Source organism: Cryptotermes secundus, unplaced genomic scaffold, assembly GCF_002891405.2.
Source record: "Cryptotermes secundus unplaced genomic scaffold, Csec_1.0 scaffold1964, whole genome shotgun sequence".
Classification (NCBI taxonomy): Eukaryota; Metazoa; Arthropoda; class Insecta; order Blattodea; family Kalotermitidae; genus Cryptotermes; species Cryptotermes secundus.
In genome coordinates, this window is record NW_019731612.1 from 305,761 (window position 1) to 322,905 (window position 17,145).

General features: G+C 46.3%; 1 protein-coding gene across 2 annotated transcripts in view; it reads right to left on the reverse strand.

The window, feature by feature from the left end:
* LOC111867320 (protein Wnt-16) overlaps nt 1-9,727 on the reverse strand; it is a 75,747-nt gene extending 66,020 nt beyond the window's left edge. For both annotated transcript variants that reach the window (XM_023857064.2, XM_023857063.2), the window contains exon 1: nt 9,432-9,727. In XM_023857064.2, coding sequence (XP_023712832.1) covers nt 9,432-9,517 — 86 coding nt within the window. In that variant the 5' untranslated portion in view covers nt 9,518-9,727. The remainder of the gene's footprint in view (nt 1-9,431) is intronic.
* Between the last annotated feature and the right edge of the window lie 7,418 nt (nt 9,728-17,145).

Consider the following 17,145-nt stretch of genomic DNA (forward strand, 5'->3'; position numbering starts at 1 on the left):
GAGATAGGATGGGGTGGTATGGATTTGATTGATCTGGCTGAGGATATGGACGAGTGGAGAGCTCTTGTGAACACGGAAATGAACCTTCAGGTGCCATAAAATATGGGGAAGTTCTTGAGTAGCTACACAACTGACGGCTTCTCAAGAAGGGTTCAGCTCCATGAGTGAATGGTTTAAGAAAACCGCTGTCGGGGGGTTACCGGGCGAATGAGGCTGGAAGTGGCCTGATGCTTTTGTCTGCCCAGTAGGCGTGGGTCTCGTATAAACCATGACCAATTTTTTTACGTTGCTTATTTAACGACGTTGTCAGTAGTAAGAGTACACAGCGCCCAGCGATTGTCGAGTAGACAAAAGAATGATTGATCACCATCACAATTACTTGACGGCTTGGGCCTTTCGGCGTGTTCCATGCTCCCACTGGGAAAGTGTCGACGCGCCGACCGCCGCTTCGGGCACCCGGGCAAGCGAGAAGTCACATGCCCTCCGCGCGCTGTGTCGAGCAACTTCTCTTATCGCCAATTTTACTGTCAAAATAAGGTACGCGTAATCCTGTGTTTAATTTAAAAGATTCTTGGTTAAAGAAACAGCGATAAGTGGGATATTTTGACCTTTCAACCCTTATAGACCTCCGCGTTAGGGGAAAATCAGATTTCCTCAGATACGTTCAAACTATCGTCCAGAAGAACGCGACGTTGTTACTAAACACTAAATAAATACCTTTATGGGAGTCTTCAAAGTTCTAAATCTTTATAATGGAGCAAGTAGTTTATATATTTCATATGCGTTGTGAATAAATAATGCGATATGACGCCTGAAAGCCGGAATATTTCATTGCTAACCAACGGCTCGGTGATTATATTGCCGCGCAAGCGAAAGCGGGCAGCAATAGAAGAACCCGTTTCTAAGCAACGGATCGGTAATCAAGCAACATATACACTTGACGAAAGGTCGAGTGTATTCATAGATCTTCTCGTCAGAGAGGATGTTACATAAGGACTATTACCGTAAGAGTTCAGTTGGAAAAAAACTCTGGTCGTGGGCCTCAATGGGCCTGGCGCCAAGACGAAATGATTGGCAGTAAACCGCCAGTCGAAAAGTGACTCTGACTCTGACTGAGAGAATTGAGGGAGTCCCTGAAGATGGCAGCCGAAGATGCTGGAGAAGACATGGTTTGTCATAGTGTGGGTTGTGAATTGTAGTAACAAATCGTACAAGTGTGCAATAAATGCGGCCATCAATCCAAACCCCGTTTATAAGCCACTCACACCCCTTACATGTGGCAATACGAACTAAACTTTGCAATCATCAGCTGAATTTCTCAAATGTGTTCACACAAACGGGTCTGTATGCAACTGTCATGTAATTCGATCAATCATGATATGTATATTGGCCGTCTTGTAGTGCACTCAGTCTCACATGTCACTTCACTACATGTTTCGGCATCACTGTGCCATCCTCAGGTGTGTTATTTACGTCAAACTATTGCACTGCTCGCCATCGTGTGTCGTTTATAAAATTATCTAAAATGCACACTCTTCACTAACTATAATAAAATTTATATATATATCAAAATGTGTTAATATCCATCATCTTACACGTCTTAACTCAAACTCGCGTACTACGTCATTCTTCCACTATGGGAGTCGTTCTTCCTATATTTTGTGTATATGGTGTCTTGTGATGTGTCCTTTTTTGGCCGCTCGGATTTACTGAAGTAACTACAGCGCTGTCTCTAATTGGCACCCACACAACAGTTCATTACAGCACGCACTCAGTCATCACAGTCTGCTGTGTATCGTCAGTCGTTGTCCGATAACGGCTTCCAACGTCGTAGATCCCTCAACTTCCGTGTTCACGGCTTCACGTCCTCGTTGACTGTCGCCTACCTCACTGCAGCTCCTGAGTTCAACTAACCGGCTTCCAAATGCAGAACTCATTCACAAAACACAATAATCTCGACACGGACCTCGTGGAAAACCACCTCTCCAAACAGTTCTATTGTTGCATCACGTGGTTATCTCTCCGATCGCGTAGAGAACATCATTCCTCTCTTGCTGTTTAAGACCATTACCTAGCAATGGCCGTTGTTTACAGAGTCAATACTTAGCGATGTGTGTACACGCTGTGGGTCGAACTGCATCTGAAATCCATTATGACACTCGACTCAGGCATGGACCGGCCAGATAATGAAGAAAAGACAGGATCCAAGGGCTCCAACCTGCCACAGCTTCAACAACTGTTTCCGACTAACTACCCAAAATGCTGCAAACCTTATCTAGATAGAGCTGAAAGTGCCTTTTGAAACACTGCAAGGCCTTTCCATTCCCCGCAGTGCCTAGATACACCATCTCCAATTAGGCTACAAATGCGTAATTAGTTCCCTGTTCAGCTCACAGTAATTAACACTGAATGAAGCTAATGGTGCAGTGTTTACGCTACCGGCATCCGAGCTTGAGGGCTCTTATCTGTGAACTGAGCCCTTGCTAGGACCAGCTAACTACCTGGCAGCAGATCCCGAGCGCTCAACACTGGGAACGAGATTGAATCAGTTCCATCAACCTCCCGTCCTGCTTAGACATTCTGTCACGTGATTGACTATGGACGGGGGTTTGGATTTGTAATTGGATTTATTGCACACTTACAGAACGTAACTACAAGTAACTGTAGCGCTATCGCTAACTCACACTCTCTGCAGTTCAGTACAGCACGCACTAAGACTTATCAGTCTGCTGTGCCTTTGCCAGTCGTTGCCTGGTAACGGTATTCACCGCCGTAGATACCTCAACTTCTATGTTCAGGTGTTTACTGGCCGGTGACTGCCTCACAACTAACTAAACTCAAAGTCAAAGTCACATTGCGACTGAGTGTCTGTCAGTTAGTAAGCCTTGGTGTCGAGCCCAGTCTGTGGCTTATGACCAGATATTTGTTAGTGTCTGACAGTTACGGTCTTGTTTTTGTGGGGCGCCCTCTCTGACGAGAGGACGGGTCTGTCGGAGTCATAGTCTGTAGTATAAGTCATTTAGCAGAATGTAAATGATATTTGCATTTTACGTGTTAAACATGTTAATAAATGTATATAAAATATACTATACATTGCCTCTGCCCAGAACAGCAGATTGTGCCTTATTTCTAGTAGCTTCCGCTACAACGACAGTCTAGTCACTTGAACGGTCGTATGCTTGACCAACTAACTAAACTCTAGACTGGTCCTGTTTATAACACTTCGGCAAGGACCCCATAGAAAACACGGCTTTCAAGAGTTTTATTGTTGCGTCACGCAGCTGTCGCACGGACCGCGTAAAAAACACTGTTTCCTAGTTCGTCCATTGATGAGAGTTAGGAATTTGTTGCCTAACAGAGTCATTACTTAACAACGGGCTCCATGATACAGTATTTTAATACTATCCTCACATTTCCCTCCAGACAACCCAAATGACGTTTCCGTACTGAAATTAGGGATATGGCCTCCCTTATCCGTCGATGTGTACGCTCAGTTTCACATTCTGCAATATCTTAAATTGTCCGATTAGATCGACTTCATATTTCGCGTGTCCAAATATTTCTCATAGCACCTCGTTTATAAACGCGTGTAACAATCTCTGTTTTCTTGCTTGCGAATGTAAGAAACCTCTGAGCAACACAAAACAAGTGGCGAAATTGTTTTGCGCAGGCCTTTCGACATATTCTTCACAAGTTACACGTATTCTTGCCGCAAACATGACGTGCTAAGAGTTCTTTAACTGAACAAGGCGAAGGGTTTCCGGATTGAGTTTTTTATCTCATAATATCCCCAGTTACGTGTGTCAGGGGAAGTGTCATAGCTCAGGCTGCCCACCGCGGCGTCCCGGGTTCGAGCCCGCGTCTGGCCAAGTGGGATTTGTGGTGGACAAAGTGGCGCTGGGACGGGTTTTCTCCGAGTACTTCGGTTTCCTCAGCCAATCTTCATTCCACCAAATTGTCCATCATACTCACCCGGGGCAGGAAAAGTCCAATCAGTGGCCGCCGTGCCGGGTGGACACAGTTGGACTCCACCCCCCCCCCACTAAGCGAAAAGGGTTTACTGTAATATTCATGTGATCTGTAAAATATATACTGTACGTCTATTTCTGGAAATAGGGGAACATATGCAAACGCTATATTTTGCTACGTGTATTCACAATGAACTCATATAAATGCTTTGTCTCAATACACATTAAATTTGCAAATAGACTTAAAAACAGAAAGCTTTCGTGTCGAGCAAGGAATTTAAGAAGTTGTGTGAACCCATAACGCGCTTTCGCTTTCGTCCCTATCAGGAAATGTACATTTGGCAACGAAGGGCAGCCGGGGCCTTAATACAGGTTGTGTCTAAAGTTTGTTCCCAAATCTATCAATTCCAAATTACAGCTCTCCAGTCATAACGGCCTACTCTTCAAATGAAAATGAATTTCTGTTGCAACTGCAATTTACGAGTTTATCTGCGAGTTAGCTACGGTGCAAACAAGCCTTGTCAGGGGAACCTGTGAAGCACACGTAAAGCTCCTACTACTGGGCAAATATTGACAAAAAGCCTATCTTGATTACAAATGAAAGTCAACAAGTTACAGGAGGACAACAAAAGAGTGACACTTCGCGAGCCAGTTACTCGTACTACACCCCCTCCCCCTTCTTCGCTCCGGGTTTCCCAGTCTCTGGGACAATTGGCCACTGCAGTCCAATCAACTAAATGTTTGCAAATAATATCCCAGTTTACCGCAGGGGACATTGCACGCACCAACCTACAAAATTAATTTTATTTAAGTAATTACTTCTACTCAAATTGAAATCCCATTTTGTATCTTCCCTTCGAAAATAGCACTCAAATAAAGTTGTAACTACCACGTATTATAGTAGTAATAACAGTAACATAATTACTACTACCACCAGTACCACCGCCACAATCGTTATTATTATTATTATTATGGGGGCACGCAGTACCGTAGTTCGTTGAGGCACTATGCTACAAGAAGGAATGTCGCGGGTTCGAGTCCCGATTAGCTCATTGAATTTTTCAGTTGACCTAATCCTTCCAGCCGGACGATGGCCCTGGGGTCGACTCAGCCTCTAACAGAAATGAGTATCAGGAATCTTCCTGGGGGTAAAGGGCGGACGGAGCGTAAGGCTGAAAACCTCACAACTATGTGAGCCGACTGTCTAGAAAATGTGGGAGCCTCGACGTCTCACAAACCTATGGACCTCCACGGCCTGTTACAGAGATAGCTTTCCCTTTATGTACATATATACATATATATATTATTGGACTTATTCTCCCAAACGGAATTCCACTTGGCCAGTTGTTTCTATTCAATATCATCACGTCATATCGAGCCTCTTCATAACAGAAATTAATGGTCTGTAGGCCATTTAATTGCTGTTGGTCGAGTGATTAAACTTCCTGGCTACAGATCCAGAGACCCGGATTCGATACCCGGCGCTACTAGATTTTCTGAGAAGTAGTGGGTCTGGAACGGGTCCACTCAGCCTCGTGGGCATAAATGGGGAGCTATTAGCGGCTCCGGTCTAGAAACCCGAAATTAAGGGCCGTGGGGATTTCTTTATTGTAGAAAAATATTGTAAATACAAAACAGGCCTAGGAAATGCCTATCCGGCCTTCTGTAGCACGTTCTTATAAACATCTTATTCTGTAATAGCGGTAACCCCACTGTAATTAAGAGAGCCCAACACTATCAAGTATGGTTCCCGTGGGAAAGGATTAGCATGATTTTATGGGTAAAATACTCCGTGGTTTTAGTCCGCAAGCGAATACTACTGACCACGCGACACCCTCTATCCGCTAAAGTTGACATTAACTTCGCCGATAAGTGGCCGTCGCTCGGTCGGTATATTTCGCTTGAGGATTAAAACCACGGAGTTTTTACCCCTAAAAACGACCTAATTCTTTCCCACGGGAACCATACTTAATAGTGTTGGGGTCTCTTAATTACAGCATCAAATTTGTAACTCAGCCAATAGAAGCGGGAATGCATTTAATATTAAAGAGCTGAAATTCCTCTTATAAGAAAACTTTAGTTCGCACCTCACAGGAAACATCACGTCTCTGCTACAAAGCTCAAGCGGTTACTGCTGTTTAGGGAAACAGTCGCTGTTTACTGTGAGAACCATAGGAAACAGATAAATACACTGTGTTGGCCGAAGGCAGTTTAGTATGTTAAGGCAGCGGTATATACTCGTATAGTAACCATTGGGCTTTAAAGGGTTAAACTATAGGATGGACTAGTCCAGAAGCACAGAGCATGAAGCCATTACGAACTGTGAGCTAATGTCTACAGAGATACTTCACTGACAACTTGAATCACCGATGTGAAGTTAGCAACACTTAGCACCGGCACTTCACACTGTGCCGACTGAGCCAACAATTCTGGCAGGACATTTTATTTAGGCCTGTTTATTTACGATGCTGCATGGGGTCCAGTGTGTTTGGTAAATAATTACATGGAAAGGATATGGAAGGAGGTGGGCGTGTCCTAACTGAGGTCCTAATCTCATATTTGCCAAGAACCAATAATAAGAAAAGCTGTCCCTGTAACGGGCCGTGGAGGCCATAGGGTTGTGAGACGTCAGGCTCTCACATTTTCTCTAGACAATCCGCTCACAGATGGCGGTGAGGTTGTCAGCCTTACGCACCGGCAGCCCCCCCCCCGCCCCAAAGACGATTCCTTAATCCCTACGCTAAAAGGAAACGTGAAAGGTAAAGCTGTTCCTGTGCTTAACTAATTAAGCACAACGCCATGAAGACGTATGGGGGAGTGGATATACAGACCCATGTTTTCTTGGCCTCGGCACTAGTTGGAGGTAAGTGGTCAGCTTCACGTCCCAGCCGCTTTATCTCCAGGGAAACAGCCCCCGGTACCAATTCGATAGGAGGCTGCATGTGATAACTAGTGAGTATAAACGAACAATCACTTCAGCCGTCAGGTTATACCATGAAACTATGCGGATACGTTCAAAACTCCACGAGACTGTCTCCAGTTCACTAGTTCCAGGCATGAAATAGACCTACAGATTTCGCAGGAATGACGTTGCTTTTAACATATTCTACAGTAAAACTGACCTGACATCAATTTGAGCATTTTGGAATAACGGGCTCTCCAATATAACAAAATCGGACTTGATGTACTGACCTCACACCTCGGCGGCATGACAAAATAACTAATTTCGGTTTACAATTGGTGTAGATCTTAAAGTGTGGCTCACAGTTACAACATTTCTGTAGAAAGTGTTTTTTAAATATTTCTATAATACGAGTACAAGTGTAAATGTACATGACGTTAGATCTTGTGCATAGCACCTTTACAATGTTACACTTGCAGACAAGAACATAACGCAAAAGGCAGTAGACACGACTTGAACCTAACGAACTATGCTCTAAATATAAAAGCTTTTAAGAAATACTTTCTATAAAACTTTAACGTTTAATTAACTGTGAATAACACTTTATGATCCTCAGCGAGACTAAAACTGATTCTCTTCTATTGTCATGCCTCATGATGGTGACAAAGGTCCGAAACTTGTAGGCCTGTGTATCTAATTTCATGTGTTCCATTAAACCTTTAAAGACTGAAGAGAGAAAGACTGAATTTCTTCTGAATGATATATAAGAATTCAGTCCGTACCTCACAGGAAACATTACGTCTCCGCTACAGAACCCAACCGGTTACTGCTGTTTAGGGAAACAGTCGCTGTTTATTGTGAGAACCGTACGGAACACACAGATACACTCTGTGGGAAGAATGCAGGGTTGTAATGTGTTAAAACAGTGGTAAATATAGTAACCACTGGACTTTAAAGGGTTAAGTTTGTTACGCTGGATGGCTCATTGTTCAAGTAATTACTGAAAATATTACAGTGAATGTGTCACATCCTAAAACAAAGTTACACACTTTCAGAATATGTATTATCACACTAAGTAGCAGGTAGGTTTCTCGTCACAAGTTCGCCTACAAATTGTGGAAAGCAGGCTAATAACAGTTTCTCAGTAGTGATATATAACGTTTCCTGATAACCCCCAAGATCTTCCTGTGATGTTACAGTAGAATGCCTAGTCAAAATAACGTCACAGTGTTTTGCATCAGAGACCACGTGGGGAAGGTAGGCCTAGAGCATTTACACAGAGTGTCAGTGGCGGCTGGGTGTGCTGTAACCGTGTTGCACCTAAACGTAACGGCAAGGAGCACAAGCAACTGAATCTAGTCCACACACACACATCTTTAATATCCATTTTAATATTATCTTTCAATGAGCAATTGTCTCTTTCCATCAGGTTTTCTGACTACATTTTCTAGGCAAATCTACAAATAAACTGCTTATTATGTATTTGTTATATGTTCTGTCGCCACAATTCGTGTACAAATTGAATAAATTCGTACTGTTTTTAGTTTGCGACATGTTTCGGCCATTCATGGCCATCATCAGGTGAACCAGTTTACACTGACCCTCAGCTGTCTTGCTGTCATTCCCCTACATTGGTCAATGTTCACAGTTGTTACCGGAAAGATCATAGGCGTTATTTATAAACGTATTCAACTTATACAGGACTGCGTTAGCGGAGCCTATCATAAATATCTCACAAATAATATGAAGATGACATACGATATTGCTCCTAATTATGTAATTTTCGACATTCTTTGTTACTGCCTCTGTCCCTAGGTCTGATATCCAAGCTGCATAATGAGCAAGTTTCGTGTTCCCGAAGACAAGGTTACACACACTTCTGGCTGAGTAGCAGTTGGCATTAGACAAAAAGGCGTGGGTGTAATGTTCTCGTATTCGTGTCTTGAACAGCCCAGATTGTACTGACAATTTAAAAACATGCCTATCTAATTCTGAGGTGCAAATATAGTCCCAACAAGCCTATCAATCACCAGCCTCCAATAAAAATGTTGATCCGAACCTCCTATTGTAATTTGCGTAGTTTACTGTGAGAAACCCGAAAAATGCAATTGGACATGTTGGATGAAACAAATGAGGAACCAGACTCCATTCAAATTATCGCTGACAACAAGCACAAAGCGAGGAGACGGCTTAGAGATAGTGTCATTACACGTTACAACACAAGGTCACATGCTGCCCGTGAAAGAACGCTTAACGCTCTGAGAAATGGTAATACTCATGGGGGAATTTCGTACAACACAATCGAAATAACCTTGGTTCGTGTGTGGATTCTTTACCTCTGTACTGCCGTAGTTGAAGGGGTAACACCATACCTGAACCGTCATGCACTTACGAGTAGGTGTTTCTCGGTGATTAGACAGTAACATAACGTTGCAGACTGACTCCACCTCAACACGCGTGCTTTCTAAGCGAACATCAGTAATGGAAATACTGCCGTAGGACAAGCTATTAGTAACAGCTACAGTCAAATAGGCCGTGGTTACACACGTGATGAGACTTACATCCAGTTGGCCGTGACTGCGCGCTGGTGCAGTAGGATCAGTGTTGTTATGAAGGAGAACACCTCGACATGATGCCTTAGCCACATGGTGCTGGAAACACCTTCACACCACACCACACACGCGATACAATATTTTGAAGGGATTTATTTAACTTCACGTGAAGGCCCCTCCATCGTCTGCAGCATCGCTCGCTGCCGGCATCGCGCAAGGTACCAACACAAAGCAACAGACGCGATTACAACCACCAGCTTCTGTTGTGTGCGGCTGGTCTACACACCACAACCGTCGGAAGCAACAAACGGGGACACCAAGCAAACCGCTCGCTCATGCCCTCAAGAGTATCCGTGGAGTCGAGTCCGGCGCACTGATTGGCTGCGCTCCCATACCCCGCAACAGCGCAAGGCATGCCCATTGGTCTCGAGCGGAGAGTCTAGGAAGAAATGTAGAGGGGCGGGAAGGGCCGGGCGAGAAAGATTCTCTTTTTCTCTTTTAATTGAGAGAGAAAGAGAGAGAAAATTATTCCCCATGCTATTATGTCAGTGAGTTGTGATATTGTTCATTTAGGGGGCTTTGGGAGCACTAGTTCATCTGGAGCAGTCTCGGAATGCGTGAATCCCTCCACCAGAGCGCGAACCTGCTTAAACATGCAACTGCGTGCAGAAAAATTGTTACAAGCGCTGGACGTGTAGGGACACACTGTCATGGCCTGTCATCTCGGTTCGCCATGCCATGGCATTATCTTCTTGCAGTAGAGACACAAGTTCGAAGCCGAGACACTTCATGTATAAGTTATGGACAAAGCGGCACTGAAGCAGGTTAATGTAGGGGCCCATTCAACTTGCCGGCGTCTCTTTTCATGCAATAGTCCTCGTTATCACGTTCTCGCTCTTTCGGCTGACAACTTCATCTCTGACTCAGTACTTCACTGGTTACAGTGTGGAGGTGCTTCTATTTATTTGGTCACTTTAATAATTATCTCTGCCAGTTCGGTGACTTCTGACGCACCTTCCGTTTTGCCTTCGTACTTGTACGTTTACCTAGGTAGCGCAGTTGGTTGAGGCACTATTATACAAGCAGCAAGGTCGCGGGTTCGATTCCACGTGATGTGGCTTTTTTTTTTAATTGACCTAATCCTCCCAGCCGCACTATGGTCCTGCGGTCGACTCAGCCTCTAACAGAAATGAGTACCAGGAATTTTCCCTGGGAGTAAAGGGCGGCCGGCGCGTAAGGCTGACAACTTTGCCGCCATCTGTGAGCCGATTGTGTAGAAAATGTGAGAGCCTCGACGTCTCACAAGCCTATGGGCCTCCACGGCCTGTCACAGGATAGCTTTACCTTTTTTACCATGAAGATATATGGGGGCGTGGAGATGTAGGTTCATCATTATTGACCTCAACACTAGAGGGAGGTGAATGGTCAGCTTCATGCCCCGGCTGCTTTACCTCTTAAGAAAGAACCCCCAGTTCCCACTGGATATGAGGTTGGATGGGCCCCAGGGCCGGTCTGGATGACGTGGAGGGGAGGAAGATCTCTTGTCCCTGGCGGGAACCGAAGCCCAGTCCGTCACAATATCGACTGAGCCATCCCGACCCCTTTCGTCCGGAAAGTGGTACTATGAACTTGCTACTCGAATGACCTAAATGTCCTAAATTACATTCTTCTTTGGTGTACACAGAGCGAGATTCAAACCCGCAACCACGCGGGGACGAGCCGAATTCCTCTGCGAAAAAAACTGTCCCTGTTCCTAAGCACCACGCCGTGAAGAAGCATGGGGGATGTATTCTTAACCCTGACAATTGGTCACGCTGAGTGACCCCTCGTTTCCACTTGACAGGAAGTGGGTGGGCCCCAGAACTGGTCCAAAACTGAAAGACCCACCTGGAATTTGTTCCATTATCACGTCCCACTTCGTCCGCTTTGCGGCACCGGTTTTGAAAACAACACAAATTAGGTTTGTTGTTGCAGAGGTAACGCTCTTAGACTTGTGTTTTGAACGTGCTTGGTTCGAATTTCAGGCGAAACGCCAACTTTTCCCTCTAAGGAGTGTTGTGGTTTTCGTTCGCATAAATGCAGGGACACTGACCAGATCAGGCTTCAGCCTTTTCCTTCCAAATCCTTTCCAGTTCACCATTCACATATCACCCTAGCACTCGACGCTGTACTAGCGTAACCTGACGCCTGGCAACTTCACCGCATAAGCCGCAAAATAAAATCAACTCAACTGAAAATAATTTTGGGATTGTTATGTAATTGCGAGAATACGTGTAATTACTTAAATCGGGGGACGAGAAGAGGGAAGAGGCCGTGGCTGACTTCAAGTTACACTGTCAGAACTTGACCTGAATGGTTACAGACTGCCACGAAATAACCCAGCTCAGGCCAGGCTCAGGTGCGTTGCTGCAAAGCTTCGGTACGCTCAGTGAGATTCTGTGCGGCCACGACCACTTCCCTTGCAACTCCTTCCACGTAGTTCACTGAATAACAGTTCATGCCCCAGACAGCGCGGACGGCCACTGTGATCAGCAAAATTAATCATAGGCACTTCAAATTAATGAGAAATATCTGAACGAATGAGCCGGGATAGCTCAGTCAGTATAGCGACGGCGTACGGGCTGGACGACCGAGGGGTCGAAGTTCGAGTCCCAGTGGGGTCAGAATTTTCTCTTCTCCATATCGTCCAGACCGGTTCTGAGGTCCACCGAGCCTCCTATCCAATGGTTATCGGGGGTTCCCTCCCCAGGGGGAAAACCGGCCGGGAGGTGAAGGTGACCACTCCCATCCAACTCTTGCCGAGGTCAAGAACAAGTGGATCTATATATCCACCCTCCACACATCTTCATGGCGTAGTGCTTAATTAGTTGAGCATAGGGGCAAATTTACCTTTACATTTTTTCCTTATGTGTGAACGCAACAGTGGCTTATGGCTCAGATGTTCTCCATCTTGTGCGGGAACGTCTTCACTTAGTAACACAGGTGGTCGTGTTATCAGCGGGAAGTTCAACACACTTCCGGTATTCATATGCCGGCGAGAAGTCCCAATATGCACAGGGCATTCTTTCCGTAAGGTTGCTCACACAGGGTGTTGTGCCGGTTCAATCCATATGAAATTTAATTCAGATTCTAACATTAATCCCAGCCACACATCAGGTCGCATTATCCGCAGGTTATCTCAAGGTAGTGAAAGTAAAGTAAGCACTACGCCATGAAGGCGTATGGGGAGTGGAAGTATAGATCCACATTTTCTTCACCTCGGCACTAGTTGCAGGTGAGTGGTCAGTTTCACGCCCCGGTCGCTTTGCTCCCGGCACCCATTGGATAGGAGGTTGGGTGGACCCCAGAGCCAGTCTGGACGATTTGGAGAAGAGAAGTCGTCGAGCCTGCAGCCAGTCGCAATACCGACTGAGCTATCCCGGCACCTTGAGACATGTAGCAGATTCAGGAAGGTTTCCGTGCTGTTTGTGGCAAACTGAAGGCTTTAAACACACGTTAAGAACGGCGGAACACTTAGTTCTAAACGTCTGGTGTGTCATAAATTAAAACAAAAGTCTTCCGAAATTCCAAGAAGTAGCTGTTTTGGAGGTTACTTTATTGCTTTATTGCTATCGGTAGGAAAGTACAGTTCCACCACCCCAGGAACAGGTGACACATGAAGCGTCCAGATGTGGACAGGAAGAACATTATCACGTGATTGACTATAGACGGAGTTTGGGTTGGTAATCCTATTTATTGGACACTTCAGCACACAACTCGTGACTACACTTTACAAATCACTCTTACGCAGAGAGCATTGGTTTCACTCACAGGCTTCAATGCGCTGCCTAGTAGCGGCTTCCAATAGTGAATGATCCTCTGCTCCCGGGCCCACGTCCTCGCAGGCTGGCGGCCATCTCACACCAACCTCCTGCTCTTCTAACTGCCGTCTCAAGTCAGTCTCGTAATCAGAGTCGAACTATTTTACGACTGGCAGTATACCGCCAGTAAGTTCGTCTTGGCTCCAAGCCCTGTGAGGATCATAACTACAGACGTTTTTTATTCCCAACTGAACCCTTGCGGTCATAGTCCTTATGTGGTGTCCTCTCTGACGAGAGGATGGGTCTGTTTCTTATGAATATGCTTGGCCTTTCGTCAAGTGCACTTCTTCAATGCAGGTCTGTGTTCAGAGACTGCACCTCCTCCTCTGAAACATTGAGAAGAACCACTCGCCTGCACGGCGTCCAACGGTTATTCTGTTGTTGCGTGTGTATTCGGTTGCCGTGGAAACAGCAGACCGCCTCTGTGGTGTGGTGCTCAGAGGTCCGGGTTCGATTCCCGGCGCTACCAGATTTTCTTTTAGAAGTGGTGATTGTGGAGCGGGGTCCATTTAGCCTCGTGAGGATAATTGAGAGGCTACTTGAATGGAAAAGTAACGGCACCGGTTTAGAAAACCGAGATCAACGGCTGTGGGAATCCGTTGCGCTGACCACGTGACACCCTCTATCCGCAAAAGTTACCACTAACTTCGCCGACAAGCGGCGGTCGCTCGGTCGGTATAGTTCGCTTGCGGACTAAAATCACGGAGTTCTTTGTTGCCTAGAAACAGCAGTCTCCTCTAGCTCCACTCTCCCGACTTTCAGGCTCCATGTCACAGTGCTCCATCTTTTAGGGCTACTTGTCTCGAACAGGTATTCAAATTTTGTTAGGGTGGACACACAGACAGTAAGGCTGAATAATTTGCTTACCGAGGCGTCGGGTAGCAAAAAAAAATGGGGGGGATACACAGACATGCGAACACACAGACAGCAAGGTGATCTCATAAGCCTCCTTTCTTAAAAAAAAAATAAGAATATTAGGCTAAAAATGTGGTTAGATATTCGAAGGCCTTGTGGCCTAAAAGAAACGAACAGCGTGTTCCATTTGTGAAAAATAATGTAACAGAACGCACGCAACCCATGGGGCTGAGTCCTTGAGAAGCCGCCAGTCGCTCAGCTACTCGAGAATTTCCAGACATTTTATGGAAACCGAAGGTTCATTAACCTGCTCAAAAGAGCCCATCACTGGACCCTATTCTGAGACAGACGAACCCCATCCGCACCCTGCCCCTTGGCAGGTACGGTAATTATTGTGCCATCTACATTTAGATCTCCCACGTGGGCCATTTGCTGTAGCCAATGTTGCCGTCAGCAGGTAATCGCATTGATCCAGCGTCATGAAATGTAGGGAGGAAGTGGAGGCTTGAGTAGTAACTTGAAGCTCTGGCAACCGCATGGCGTCCGTCCCGCTTATATTCGGGCAGTGAGCACGAGACCTTGACCTCCATATCTCAAGCCACTGGAGCCATTCACTGTGCAATTGCACTGAAACCTCCACTCCACGCTCAGAAAAGCGTCTTCTCATCCAAAACCAAATATTTTTCTCCAATAGACGCTGAGCTTTAAACAACGCATGCGTGTAGATGTTTCTCTGAGTGGACACAGCATAGCTAATAGTCGAGGCCTTGAGCAAACACTTGGATACCGGCCGCCTCGTGTTCCTCCAGCCTCACTACCCGCTGCGGCCTCTTTCAGCTCGGCCCATCCCACCCACTAAACAAAGCCAAACCGACGTTTGTCTACAGAACCAACCCCGACGTTTCTACGAACTCGCATGAGTCAACAAGGAAGCTGCCACGGCGAGCATGTGATTTCTGTTTCCTTCAGTTCAGCGGATGTACAGGCAGGAGGCGTGGAGGTGGGTTAGAGTGCCTCCGCCGTGACCCTGTGAGTCGTAGAAGGTGACGGAAGGGGGACCCAGTGTCAGGGGGTATAACCGGACGTGGTCCTCCAGGCTGACGACCTTGCTCTGTAACAAACTTACCGTTGCGAAACCCAACGATGGTCTGATTCCCGGCAGAAACTTCCCAGGAGGGTTGTTGCTCAAAAGGGCTGTTTCGCCAGTGATGATGATTATGGGTTCCTTGTTCTGACTGCCGTCTCTTCTATTCGTCCATTCAACGCATTTCATTGTTACATTCGCCCAGTAAAATACTCGGTCACAGGTCACACTAGCCGCGCGGTCTAAGGCATGCACTGTCTTCGCTCGCTCTGAAGCCGGGATCGTGGGTTCGGATCTGTTTCCTATGAGGTACGATCTGAGTCCTTATATATTATTCTTATACACTGCCGGTCACGGTAGCCGAGCGGTCTAGGGCATGCACTGTCTTCGCTCGCTCTCAAGCCGGGATCGTGGGTTCGCATCCCACTCTGGCCATGGATGTGTAGTGTTTGTGTGTGTTTATTCTGTTTGTGTTGTCCTGTGTTTAGGTAAGGGCCTTGCGATGAGCTGATCACCCGTCCAAGGAGTCCTACCGTCCGTAAAAATGGTCATGAAACTGAAAACCAGAGGCCAGGGCCCAAGGGGGCTGTAGAGCCAGTGAAAAACGATTCAGTTACCAGGTTTAGACATCCAGAAAATATACGAGTATATTGGTACGTAAAGGTAAAGTTGTCCCGTATTTAATGAATTAATCTCCATGGCATGAAGACGTATGGGGGAGTGGAAGTAGAGCTCCAGTAATCTTGCCATCAGTACTAGGTGGAGGTGAACGGGTCAGCATCACGCTCCGGCCCCTTTATGCCCGGTAACCACTGGACAGAAGGCCGGGTGGGCCGCAGGAAGTAAACAGAATTCTTGACGATACCTGGACTCGAACTCGTGGCCAGTAGCCGGTCGCTATGCACGAAGCATAAGGAAATACGTAATTGTTTAGGAGTGGCGCAGGAATCAGCAGCGGAGCTTCTGCATCTGCCGCGCCTGTTCACTGGGCCCAGTGGGCAGATAGGCCTGTCCGGTTGATTTATGGGCAACGGCGACAACTTTCCCCATTCCCTCTGCTTCACAGATATGGCGGTTAGAATGGAGCAGGAGATTTTTCTCAGAGGATTTGCCTAAGTAACGCAATGGATAAATACAGATCCGGTAGGACAGTTAGCCGCCGAATATGTTCCCGCAATAGGGCGACAGCGGAGGGTTCAAACATATAAAGGAGTACCGACATTGGTAAGAACGGACGAAGCCTCGCGACTTTACAAGTTGATTGAGCCCTTGTAGTGTTCTCACGCAGCCGATTGTTGGGTTCAGTGCAGTTTTAGGACGCTGTAATACCACAGTGTTTATGTTGTGGCATATTGGCTGGAAGCGAGAATTGTGGAGCCAGAGAAACAGCCGTTGCTAGGTAACGGCTCTGAAACAGCACTAGTTTCTAGGCTACGACCACGAAACAGACAAAGGAATAACGTCTGTTGCTAGGCAGTACATTCTTAATAAACAAGAATAGAAGACCGCTGTTAGGGAACGGCTCGGTAAACAAGTTCCCGCTGCAACGGATACGAGAATGGACGGTGTTGTTTAAGCGGGACGTGCCGAGGAGTTATAGGGAAGACAACTGGGGCAATCAAGTCAGTTCTGTATTGAAATCTATGGACAGAAGAGTTCTGCTGGAAGGGAGCCGCCGTTCAGAGAATCGCCACAGTTAGAAGCCGTTGCCTTCTCTGATGAGAAGGTTGGTCTGTCTCATATGATTATGCTTGGCCTTTGTCAAGTGTACGTCCCAACCCCCAACTGCAATAGCTAACTGACCCTGCTTATAACATCTCGGCACGGACCACGTAGAAAACACCGTTTCTCTGTTGCGGTGCGATTGCTGCCATGGAAACATGCTTGTTTGCGGAGCCGTTACTTAACGACGGCTGATGTATAC